The following is a 13,846-nucleotide window of genomic DNA, read 5'->3' on the forward strand; positions in this document are numbered from 1 at the left end:
CCTCCTTGAGGTTATTCTGTATCTGCCACTGCCCCTGGGTACAGCTTGTAATGCAATATCTCATTTCTGAATCTCTGTCTAACTATGATGTAATCCAGCTGGAATCTTCCCATGTCTTCAGTATTTTCCAAATATACCCTTCCCCCTCCCTCTTGTGAGTTTTAAACATTGTGTTCCCTGTTACTAGCCGAAACTTATTGCATAACTCAATTAATCTTTCTCCTCTCTCAGTACTATTTCCAGGCCCATATTCTCCTGTAACATTGTTCTCTGTTCCTCCCCCTACTACCACATCCCTATTCCCCATGATTATTAGATTTTCATCTCCCTTTACAACTGTTGATTTTGATGAGAACTGCCTCATGAGTGAACTGTTCACACTAACTCACTCTCTGCCCTACCTTCCTTTTCAGAATCGATCCTAGTCCCATTTTCTACTGTTGTTATTACTCAATATTCATCTGTCCATAAATCCTTATCTCCTTTCTGTTTCACTTCACTGGTCCCTACGATATCTGGACTAAGTCTTTGGAGTCCCCTTTTCATATTTTATAGCTTTTTACATTCCACACTCTGATTTGTAGAATGTTACCCTTCCATTGGTTATTCTAGTGGCTATCTAATGAAATGAGGATGTAGGTATTAGTGGACAATCAGAGGAAAAAGCTGTTTATCAAAAAAGGAATTGTTGTATAGTGGTCATAAGCTGACTACTTTATGCTTCCAACACAATGTCTTTGTCCTGCAGGTAGTTAACCACTGGCTCATAAGCAACTCTCTTCAGAAGACTATTTACAAATACCACAAGGGCATAGTGTGCTGTAGACCCAACACTGTATACAGTCTGTTACTCTGCTTGTTGTGTGGGGCACCAGTCATGTGCCCAACCAGCATGTGCATCAGGAAACTGATGGCGTCGCTGTTAAGGAAACAATTACTGCCGTCATATCATATGGTTCTGAACACACTTGCCTGGTGGATATTTAAGGTGAAGCACAGACTCCAGTAGCAGCATTCAACTGCTCAAGCAGTTCCAGGCTGGGAGCCGGCTACATTCATAACTCAGTAATCTGAACTCACTGAGGCCAGCCAGGATGCTGTGTGCTATACTGCACCATCTCTGCACTACTTCACAGTACTCCACATGTCTTTATCCCCATTGATGCTGCTCAACAGCCACTTGGGATGAGAGTTTCCTTGGGATTGTTTCTGTTCTTCTCAAGTGATAACAAAAGATATTCAGTTATTTTTAGAGCTAAACTTATTTGTGAACTTGGGCCATGAATAAAGTGTTCTTAGTTTCAACTTGGGAATCATCACTCACTACAGCGTATCATCCAACACATGGGGTGATGATGAGATAAAACTAGGATTTAACAATGGTACTTGTTGGAACATACAAGATACTAGCATTGTTTGGTATTTTATATTGCCTTTAAGAGAAGAGTGACTGAAAACATCCAAACATGCCACATGTTTGTCAGTGTGACATATGGACATTAGGTGTAGTTTGGGAAAACAATATTTTGCAAGCTTGCTTAATCAAACAAGGCTCAAGTACAGTTTTTCACAGGTATGCTAAGCACTTATTGACCATTTTCATTTTGATAAGTTGAAATCTTCTAAGTTATGCAGTCTTTGGTTGTCTCATTCCTTATGTGGCAAGGATCCTATACATACAAACAGTCCCAATAAAGGCCCCAGATACAGTCTTGTATGCTAATTCCTTAATGGGCAGTGGATTAGCCAGTGGCACTTCTCTTCTCCATTACTTGTTTCACATTTTTCTATCAGTAGTCATTTCAAGGAATGGTTATTGTTAATGTGAGTAGTTTTGAATGGAGTTATAGTCAAGTAATATCTAAGCTGGCCATCTGTTTACAGTCAATGTGCTACACCTGTTTACATTTGGAGTCAACTGTCAATCATATCAGCAAGTGCTAGCTACTGAAAATCAAAATCGTTACTTTTCATTTTCCTGTAAATATTTAAGAAGTTCATTTTAAGAATGCAGAATGAATAATTTTTGTTTCTACACTCTGGTCTTCGCAAACAAAACATATACTATTTATGTATTCAGACTGTCATTAAACAAAGCACAGATAGGCACTCTAATGCAAATCACAAAAATGCAGGAACTCAAGAAACCTCTTAAACAACTAATCAACATATCATTCTTAGAAGGGATTTTTCCAAATTGCTGAAAGCCAGAATTGATAAAATGAATACATAAAAAGGAAATGAAGAGAACCAGAAAATTATGGACCTGCACCTCTTCCACCAGCTATATCAAAAATATCTGAACAAGCTTATACATAGAGACTCACATTTCTGATGAAATTTTGATTAATACACAAGAACCAGCTTGGCTTCCAGAACAACAAATGCATCACAGATCTGGTAATAAAGGTTATTGAGAATGTCATTACCAGCTTGTACTCTAAATGTAAATGTGTAGGAGTATTTATGGGTCTGACAAAGGCATCTGCCTGTATAGATGACAAAACTTTAATAGAAATTGGGAGTATATGGTATAAGAGAGACTGCAGGAAACTGGATCCTATCATAACTGACAAATATGAGAGGACATACAGAGATCATAAAAATGAGAAGAGAGAATATAAGATCTCAAATGGGAACAGTACTTCTCTGTGCCACATGGATCAATTCTTGGCCCACTGCTTTTCATTTTATACACAAATCACATCCCAGACATAATTAATCATGGCAGAATAGTTACTTATGCAGATGACTTAACTCTAATGTTCATGGATAAAGACACAGAAAATGCAAAAATAAAAGCCAATTCTGAAATAATTAATGCTATTCAAATATTTACTGAATTAATCTGCATAAAAACATTATAAAAACACACTGCCTAAATTTCAAACTAAGAAACCATCACAGTGAGATCACCAACAATTGCATAGATGAAAGCACAGCAGAAAAGTCCAAGTGCACTAAATTCCTAGGAATAATAATCAGTGAAAATGTAAACTGGAATAAACACATTGAATATATGTGGATGGTAAAATGGGTTCAAACCTACATGTACTGCACAAACTCAACTACCTACAAGACACAAATAATATGAAAATGATATACTATGCACTTATCTATCCAACAGTAAGTTGTGGCATATTTTGTAGGGAGGCACCTCCAATACAAACATTAATAGAATATTCAAACTATAAAAAAGAGCAATAAGAATGATAGCCAATCTTAAATGGAGAGAATCCTGCAGTTCAGCATTTAAAGTTAATAAGATCCTAACACTTCCCAACAAATACGTATATGAGCTCCAGTGTGGACAAAATTCAAATATGCTTCTGATACTGAAGATAAGAAGAGACAGCATAACCATGACACAAGAAACAAGGCCTCTTCCGTGGACACCTATACAACACTGTGAAATACAAAATAACACCATCATATGCAGGAACAAAAGCCCTAGAAGAACTACCTTCAAACTTGAGAGAGATAAACAGTAAAAATATTTGCAAAAAAACCTCTCAAAACTTATTGATATGAAACTGTTGTTGTAGTATTAATGATTTTATGTGGACTACAGTTAAACTGTAAGACAAAGTGCAATAGAACTACTGTATCAAAAAGAAATGTCAGTTACACATACAGGTACAATCAGCATAAATGATGTAAAGAAAAACAGTAATTTACCACGAAACAGGCTACAATATTATTGTAAAAAAAAAAAAAATCATAATTTGCTAAATGCTTAGTAAGTAATGCATATTTATCAGTACATGTAATATAATATAGGCCTAGTTGTACCTGATGTATGCAATGTTTCTGGTCTATGGAGCCAATAAACAAATAAAAATTTTGTAGGAAAATTGATCAGAAAACTTATGGAAGGAGTTCCTTTATAAGTTAGAATTTTTTTGGTGATTCTGAAGGTTTCTATTTTAAAGATTTAATGCCTAACTATCTGAAATCTACTATACCACATTATCCTGATGATTGACATTGGCACCATGCTTGAGTAACTGTTTCACCACTTCCACATGACCATCAGCAGCAGCTCGCTGGAGAGCACTACAGCCCAACTGAAATGACACAATGTACTCTCTGACAAATTGTGTGATGTGTGTCAGTTTTAACATAATTTTAAATAAAATTTGAAAAATAATTCAAATAATAATAAATTTAAGAGAAGTAAACTGTTTACAATTTTTGATAGTTGTGATAACAAATAACTGTTTACTGGATGGGAAACATAATCATTAACATGCAAGCAAGTAAATTATTTGCAACATTAGACATTTAGAAGAAATACATGCTGCTGACAACTAAAGTGTCTCTCTCATAACATTTCATTTTCCCATTGAAATTGACTTCTGGTGTTAATGTTCCAATAGGTGGTTAATAACTGTGCTTGTCTACAGCAGCAAATATCTTCTGTGTATTACCTGATTTCACCACGGAAAACTTATTTTCAAATTGTGTTAATTATGATCTAACACTCCAATTGCTTAACACAGCATTTTCTTGGGAAGAAGTATCCTTGTGTAAGCTCTTTGTACCAATAGTAGTACATACTGTGATACATATGTCTGATATATATATGTGAGATATATGTCTGCTTGTGTCTGTATATGTGTGGATGGATATGTGTGTGTGTGTGTGCGAGTGTATACCTGTCCTTTTTTCCCCCTAAGGTAAGTCTTTCCGCTGCCGGGATTGGAATGACTCCTTACCCTCTCCCTTAAAACCCACATCCTTTCGTCTTTCCCTCTCCTTCCCTCTTTCCTGATGAGGCAACAGTTTGTTGCGAAAGCTTGAATTTTGTGTGTTTGTTTGTGTTAGTTTGTGTGTCTATCGACCTGCCAGCGCTTCGTTTGGTAAGTCACATCATCTTTGTTTTTTATATATATAAACAAAGAGATGAGAAGTGGACGATAACAGTATATAAATCATGAATTAACTTTGCCGCAGTTAGCACTTTATTTTTATGAGGTTATAATGTAATATATTGTTGTAAATGGGTCAAAGTGTTCAATTTGGCCAAATTAAAAGTTGGTGGTTGTCTATCATCTGACATCTGGAGAAAGCATGGATCCAGCATGAGTCAGAGTTCTGTAGCATTTTTGCAGTAATGTAAGACAAACTATAACACTTTCTCTATCCTGAGTTTGATTTGGTAGCATCTGAGCTGAGTAATTTGAGTAGTTTAATTTTGAGGTGAGATTCAAGTAGACAGATTGGGTCTGAAGTGGAAAATTTGAATTTTGTTTGGTTGGTACTATGCTCGTCTGCATCAGTGAATATCTTCAGTGCATCACCTCACCCTTTCTCAGGAAAAACTTAATTTCAAATTGCATTGATTATGATGTAATGCCTTACTAGTATGGCATTTTCTTGGTAGAAAGTCCCATATTGCAAGCTTCAATTAGAAATAATTTATATTATATTATTTTGTAGGGCATCTAAGAGGCAAAGGCAATAGATAGAAGCTGGAAAGTATTTTTAAGTTTATCAGAATTCTACACATCAACTGTAAGTGAATGTATTAATGAATGTGTTTTTTGTTTAAAGCAGAAAAATTAATTTTTAATAACTAGACAGCAACACTGAACATTTTATCACTGTATTCTGAAGCAATATGGGCTTATAGTAATTTTCTAGGATCATTCTGATAGTTTGATTTGAAATAAAAGAAAAAAATCTTTTAAGTACAAATCTAATAGGATACAGTATTAAAGAACTGCATTCAATTTGCCCACTATAAACTGGTTAGGTCAAAAAAGAAACAAAAGTGTGGAAAGATAAGCTTGAATATCCAAGTCAGTGTTTTATATACAAAAAAGTGTTTATCAATGATATGGATGATAAAGATTTATAAAAATGTAATCTCTGCTAAAGAATCTTTCAAAATGGATGAAAGGCAGAAGGCAGATTTCTGGAAAACATTTGAGACCGAGTCCCACTGCAGACTCTTAACGAAGGTCTGAGCGTATAGATTAGGTACCCAGATATGTGAATGGATCAAAGATGTCTTGTGTAATAAAGTCTGTTATGGAGTCCTAGATGGGAGTGTTAATTGGAGACAAGGATATTGCCAGGAGTGCCTCAGGTAAGTGTGATAGGTCCACTCTTATTTTCTACATACATAAATTATCTGTTGGACATGGTTGCAGCAATCTGCAGCTGTTTGCTGATGACACTGTGCTGTATGGGAAGGTATTGTCATTTAGTAACTGTAGGAGTATACAAGGAGTATACAAGATAACTTAAAACAAATTTCTAGGTGTTATGATGAAAGCTGACTTGCTCTACATATAGAAAAATGTAAGTTAATTCGGGGCAGGAAAAACAATCACATAATGTTCAAATACAGCATTAGTCATGTGCAGCTTGGCAGAGTAACATCAGTTAAATATCTAGGCATAACACTGCAAAGTGATGCAAAATGGAAGCACCTAAGGACAGTAGTAGGACAGGTGACTGGTCAATTTCAGTTTGTTGGGAGAATTTTAGGATGATGTAGCTCATGTATAAAGGTGACTGAGTAAAACACTAGCATGATGCGTTATTGAGAACAGCTCAAGGGATCTCCATCAGGTCAGATTATAGGAAGACACTGAAGCAATTTAGTGGTGTGCTGCTAGATTTGTTTACCGATAGGTTCAATCATTTCATGAGTATTACGGAGAGCCTTGATGAACACAAGAAGGGATCCCTGGAGGGAAGAAAACATTCTTTTCATGAAAAATTAATGAGAAAATTTAAAGAACTGGCATTTGAAGATGACTGCAGAATGATTCTACTGCCGCCAATGCCCATTTCATGTAAAAACCACAAAGATAAGATAAGAGAAATTAGTACTTGTACAGAGTTTTTCCCTCGCTCTATTTGTGAGTGGAACAGAAAAGGAAATGACAATGGTACAAGGTACCCTCTGCCATGCACCATACAGTAGCTTGCAAGTATGTACGTATATATAGAAATGTTTCATGTTCTTACAGCAAAACAGTTTCATTTAAATATCAGTAATAACTTATGTGAAAAGTTTAGTTAGATGAGGCCTCCTGATGTGGCATACTGATGGATGTGGCGTACTGAAGACACAATCAGAGCAACTTGAATTTACCAGTCAACACAGTATTATCACTGATGTGCATAATATGTGTAGAATTACTAGATACATGTACATGATGATTAAATAAAACACTAGCCAGCAATCTGTAATAATCGTAACCTGCAATTAATTCCTCTGAATTGTTTTTGTAATTTATCCACGAAGTATTAAAATGATAGTGATGTGTTGCTATGTCAAGCAGTCATTCGCCAACTAAATGGACAAAGCTTAGCCCATGCAGCTTGCTGTGTTATAACTAGAGACTAAGAACAATAAATAAAAAGTCCAACAATAGCTAAACATAACTTTCTGAATAAATGCACTAGGGTGAACCGTGTACTGTGAAAGTTCCTGACAGATGAGAACCGTATGTTGGACTGGTACTCAAACCCAGACTCTCACCTTTCACAGGCAAAGCTCTCACCATCTCACAGCGTTGTCTATCTCAACAGTGGCTCTCCTTTGTACTTTACAACACTAGCTCTCCTGTGGGAAAGGAATTGTGGATTAATTTACTGTGACAGCTGACAACCTTGGTCCTTTTCTGAATCATCTTCAGACACCAAAATCTTACAATTTGTTTTGTTGTTCTTTCAGACAGCCATTCAAGATTTTACATTGCTATCATTAGAGGTAACTACCAGAGGTAGGACACACAAAGGCCAGAATATTACTTATTCAAGCCATCTGAAACTACCCAGATTGAGATATATGTTCTGGTGAGGCTGCTATATGTTGCTATGTCTTTAATAACTAAGTGTTGGCCATGTTCATCACATTTAACAAGGAAATTGCCAGTCAAAGAATTTGTTTGGATCACTCAAATTTAGAGTGTTGAGTTGTGGTGGTTTCAATAGTTCATTGATTCAGTAGTGATATTCAGATGACAGTTGATTCAGTGTACTGCCTACTCTTGGAGCTAACAGCATATCAGTTTTGAAACTGCATTATTATTCACACTATTGACTCCTCTATCTTTTAGATATTCCTACCACTCATGTATCATGACGAGTACGTAGTCACTGAGCTGGGGACAAATCTTTGGACTTCATGAAGGGCAGCTACTACTGTTGTAGATGTTGATAACATATTGAAATTTTGAAAGTGGTGAGTAAGTCCTGGTTGTTAAAAAGAAAAGTGGAGCGGTTTGACAATCAGATATTTTTGGATAAAATGTCTAACAATGAAGAAGTTTGACATTTTGAATGATTAGTTAGAAAATTATGGTATGACATCAAATGTTGATTAACAGTAACCTGACAATGTATCATATCTAACTGCAGGTGTGAAATAATAAGATATTACTTCCCCAACAAATAACTGTGTATGGGATAAGGCAACTCTATTTCAATCTTACAGCAAAGACATAATTAGAAAACTACCCAGAATGAATCCAAACATGAGAAAATGTTCTTCAAGTAATACATTGCCTGCAGAAAAATCTGAAAAATTGCAACTATTTTTAGCTGAACAAGTGAGAATTAAGAGTGTCTTGTAAGAACATCGTCAATACAGACCTATATATCTTTGTCCTTAAAAATGTTCTGTTGTGTATGATTTAATGCCTCCAGACCAATTCACACATGTTTAGTTCTGCTCCTGAATGAAATGGTGTCGGAACATTTGGGTTCACAGTTTCTAATTTCTTTGTATGGTGTTTGGTTCAGCCCATTTTGGCATGTAAATACTTATAACACACACCATTCTGCATTAGAAAATCTTCATCACTACACTGAACAGCCATTATATAGTGTTAAGATTAGTATTTGATGCACAATTTTCAGACCAGTTTCATTTTGGCAACTCAATATGAGAAATCTCAACTTCCTGTAAACTCAAAGGCTATTTATCAGATACCAAAGGTTTGGATGTAATATTGTGGAATAATAATCTTGAACATGGGGACATTATATCTGGGTTGTCGTTTGTTGATGTGAACACATCCTGAGAGCAATGTCTCCAACTTTGATCAAAAGTGGATACAACCTGGAAGCTTATGACACGTGATAATGCAGACAATCTGAGCAGAAATGGTAGCATGTCAATAAGAAGTAAATGAAGGTAACTGGTGCTGCCCAGAAGATATCAGCAATTATAATTTTCTAACAGTTCTCTTAATGCTTCTGACATGTAGATGTGATTGTACAGCTAAAACTTTATACTTCATTTTTTAGTCTCCACCAGATTGAACAGACATAATAAAAATAAATAAAAGCAGCAACTGTAATATTATTAATGATAAAAATACAAATAAAAAGAAGAACTGTTTTTAGTGACACATAAATAGAAGGGAATAATGACATAGATGTGTGAATGATGCTATCCTTTTTTTGAGTAAGGTCATAAATTCCTTTTAACTAATGGATGAAGGTGCATAAAACAACACTGAAGCAAGACTTGTGCTGCACATACCGAATCTGGGATGTTAACATCGCAGCCAGCAAGGAGGAGAGCAGCCACAGTGTCTGCATGGCCTGCTGACGCAGCCAAGTGCAGGGCATTGCAGCCATTCTGAAACAAAACTTAGCTAGTCAGTCAGTCATCTGGTTTGTTATGCTAAGGGAACATGCGTTCATCCAGACATTTGTAATAAAAAGTCACTGCAACCCAATTCAACCAACAATCACAGTCATCCACCTTTTCACCCTCTCTCTGAAGCCTTTCCATATATAAATCTTTTACAGCCAGGGTTCTTTACACTCAAAGCAAACTTCATGCTCCATTTACAAAGCAATCATTTTCTGTATTTTAATTAAGAGTAAGAGGCTGTAAACTCAGGATAGAGCTTACATGGGAAAAAGCTTTGGACAAAGTTCATCCAATGGAACATTTTTGAAAAGTTTCCTTCGCACATAGTGCAGGTTTTCCTTCCCTGCTTGAATGGTCCTGTTCAGCTCAAGAATGTTGGTCAGGAAAATAAATTTGCAAGTAATTACTGATATCAGTTGAAACATTTCTTACATACAGCATTCACTGATGTTTCCCAAAGGAAGGGTTTGAAACTGGACTAACAGGAAAAAGATTTGCAACCTCTTGTTGGACTCTTAAGTCCTGGACACTAATCTGTCCATGGCAGTATTGGCGAACAGAGGATATGTAGTGATGGACTTATTCTCCTTATTGCATTATGCCATGCATTACATTTCTTGCTACTTTAATTGTGTATTTTTTTCCACTTTAAGCTACTTCTCTAGTACATTTAAGTGTGGCCTATGAGTAATGTGGAATCTACATCCTGTACCTCTGAAACCTAAAACTTTGATGTTTCCATACTATGTACACGTTTTTGAGAAAAATATGTTTGCAGACTGTATTTCTTTGTTTACACATGGTCATAGTCACAGATAGCTGAGTGACCAGTGCGACAGAATGTCAATCCTAAGGGCCCGGCTTCGATACCTGGCTGGATCAAAGATTTTCTGTGCCCATTGACTGGGTGTTGTGTTGTCCTAATCATCATCATTTTCATCCCCATCGACGTGCAAGTCACTGAAGTGCCGTCAAATCGTGAGATTTGCACCCGGCGAACGGTCTACCCGACAGGACATGGCTGCAGATCATATCGGTGTGGTACAGTCATTAAGGGCAATTGTGTGAATTAAGTGTCCTAACTACAATTTTATTTCCTCAGTGGCTTCTGAAATCTAATTTCTGAATAAATCATTTGCTTATCCACGTAACACAATAACTTATTATAATTTATTACACACACTATAATTTGTTTGCTGTGCACTCATTTATGGTAATGGAGAGCCTTTGACACCAAGGTTGTAAAGAGTGTCAGACATACAGTTCTTTCTTCATTGAATAAATTACTTAAAACTAAAGTTTCTTGCTTGCAACTTGCCAGAATGACTTTTTCACTCTGCAGCAATTTATGTGTTATATGAAACTTCCTGACACATTAAAGCTGTGTCCCAGAATGGGACACGACTTTAACCTTCTAGGAAGAGTCATATCAGTGCATACTCCACGTATTCTGGAAACAATCTGCAAGGCTGGTGCTGAGACATGTCTCTGCAATAACCTTTCTTCATTTACATCTACATTTATACTCCGCAAGCCACCCAACGGTGTGTGGCTGAGGGCACTTCACGTGGAACTCTGCCTATTATTGCACCTCAGCCTAATGTCGCACCTTTCTAAATAATACAAAGTAGGTGTAGCCACCTGGCAGCATTACGTTCATCAGTTGTATAACAGCAACCCTTTAGTACTGTGTCATCTTTGGTTGGTTGTGAAATTTTTCTAAAGTTTTGTGCACAGGAAAAGTTTTTTATGTTTCAAAAGCTCAGCAATCAATATTGTAAGAGGCAAGCTATTTTTAAACAGTGCGGCATAAAACTGAAACCACAGAATAATGTAGCTTAACAAGACATCAGCATATCGTCGTTTGTATAGTTTATTTTGGCAGTAGAGTCGAATGTTGGTTTTCTCCTAATATCGCAATTCTACTGCCGTTCTAATGTCGCACTGTGTGATAATATGCTCACTTTTTTATGTTACCATTTCTAACATTTCATCGCTCTGTCTGTACTTGCAAAAAGATATAATGTATTGTTACAGATGTCACCTAAAAAAGAGAAAGTAGTGGACTTAGGAAAATATGAGAAGAGCTATCATTGCTGTTAGGAATAGAGGGATAAGCCTGGGATGTGCATCAAAGCAATTTGACGTTCCAAAAACAACTTTGAAGAAAACGTGTGCTTAACAATGAGCTAGAGCAATCCCTTGTCAAATATTGCCCGGATATGGAGGCCAGATTTTATGGTTAATCCGCAAAACATAGAAAGAAGATGACTTTTCATTTGGTAGAAAAAAATTCTTTACGAACCCCTTTTAATAAAGAAACAACTATTGCTAGCTGGAAATGGCTCCACTCATTTATGCGGAGACACCCAGAGCTTAGTTTAAGAAAACCACAACAAACATCAGTGAAACATATTAGAAGATTTAGCAGGGAAAATGTTCAGCAGTTTTTTTGACATTTATGAACCCCTTTTACAAAAGATAAATTTTGACCCTAAGAGACTTTACAATTGTAATGAGACTGGTCTGACTGTTCTGCAGCATAAGATACTGGAAGTTGTTGCATTGAAAGGTAAATGCCAAGTTGGCTCTGTATCCTCAGCAGAGAGAGGATCGTTAGTAACCCTTGTTACTTGCATGAGTGCGACACTTTATACTTCCTTTGTTTGTATTTCCACGAAAAAATCAAAAGCCAGAGCTATTAGATGGGGTATTGAATGGAAACATGGCTGTCTACCGTAAATCAGGATGGATAGAATCTGAAAGTTTCCTTAAATGGTTTGAAGATCAGTTTTAGAAAGTGTGAAACCTACCAAGGAAGACCCCGTGATCCTGGTCTTAGATGGACACTGTTCACATACAAGAAACTTACCCTTACTTGTGTCAGCTAGGGAAAACTGTGAACATATAGTGAGTTTACCACCTCACTGTTCTCATAAGATGCAACCTCTTGACAGAGATTTATGTTTCCCCTGAAAACTTACTATGCACAGGAAATAGAAAACTGGTTGAAAACTCATATAGGTAGAGTGGTGAGTCATTTCCAGATTGCAAAGCTGTTTGCTGAACCTTACGAAAAGTCAGCCACAGTAGCTACAGCAGCATATGGTTTTAGAATAACTGGACTGTATCCACTGAACAGCAACATTTTCCAAGACCATGAATTTTCAGTGGCTGACTCTGCCATGTCCACTCATCAACAAGATGACCCACAATACTCTGTCCGTCATTCACCAAAAACTGACAAATATCCAGCTGAAACACGTCGCATCAGACTGGAACTACTTGAGCCCCAGCCTGGACCTAGTGGCTCCCAACCACCTGTAAACAAGAGTGGTACACCCATTGTTCGAGGACAGGCCAGGTGTGAAACTTCCTCACCATCTGCAAATGACTGCAACGTTTTTGCGACAGATATAAGCCCTTTTCCATAACTGAAAGACCAAACTGTTCATTTGAAGAAAAGAGGACGACCAAGCTGCCCAGCAACTGTTCTGACAAGTACACCATATAAAATGAAGCTCAGTGAATACATTTCCAAAAAATCAAACAAAAATGTTGCAAACACTGTTTTTGCTGATAGATCAAACAAAAATAATCAACTCACTGAAAAACATAAAAAGGAAAAATCATGCATAAGAAGGAAACTATTGTAATTAAGAAAAGGAATGTCCCACATAAGAGACATCCTCAGAATCAGATGAAGATCCTGATAAACCATTGACAGTGACTACAGACGATGCAGACAGTGAAAATGACTGCCAGTGTCCTTAGTTGGCTGACAGGCCCAGGGAAAAAAACGGATGACTTGTACTAAATGTCCATTGCGGTGTCATGAAGAATGTTCTGGAGCTACTGATCATAAAAGCTTTATTTGTGATTTCTGTTTGGAAGCATAAATTCCAACATTGTATAATGTATTGTATGAAGTTTATGACATTTTTCGATGTGAAATTGTTTGACAAAACTATAATATTGTACATGTAATGAAATATAATAATATTCTAAAATATTCCGTTAATTTATTTTCATTCCTTACTTCTATTTTAAAATTGTTAGAACTAGTATCTCTAATACAGCACAGAGCGATATTAGGAGGACACCTGGCGCTATATTAGGAATACTTTTTTCCAAACTGCCTAAATGTACTTGGTGTGGATTCTTATTTTTGAATTATTTATTATATGAGATATTCACTAAATTACTTCGGAAAGGGAC

At 36.5% G+C, this 13,846-nt stretch overlaps 1 protein-coding gene across 1 annotated transcript in view; it reads right to left on the reverse strand.

Moving 5' to 3' along the window:
- LOC124595925 (ankyrin repeat domain-containing protein 6) overlaps window positions 1–13,846 on the reverse strand; it is a 674,032-nt gene that overhangs the window by 65,638 nt on the left and 594,548 nt on the right. The window contains exons 4-5 of the mRNA XM_047134839.1: window positions 9,512–9,610; window positions 3,966–4,067 (exon numbers count right to left, since the gene is read on the reverse strand). Of these exons, the coding sequence (XP_046990795.1) occupies window positions 3,966–4,067; window positions 9,512–9,610 (201 nt within the window). The remainder of the gene's footprint in view (window positions 1–3,965; window positions 4,068–9,511; window positions 9,611–13,846) is intronic.

This window comes from Schistocerca americana, chromosome 2, assembly GCF_021461395.2.
Source record: "Schistocerca americana isolate TAMUIC-IGC-003095 chromosome 2, iqSchAmer2.1, whole genome shotgun sequence".
Lineage (NCBI taxonomy): Eukaryota > Metazoa > Arthropoda > Insecta > Orthoptera > Acrididae > Schistocerca > Schistocerca americana.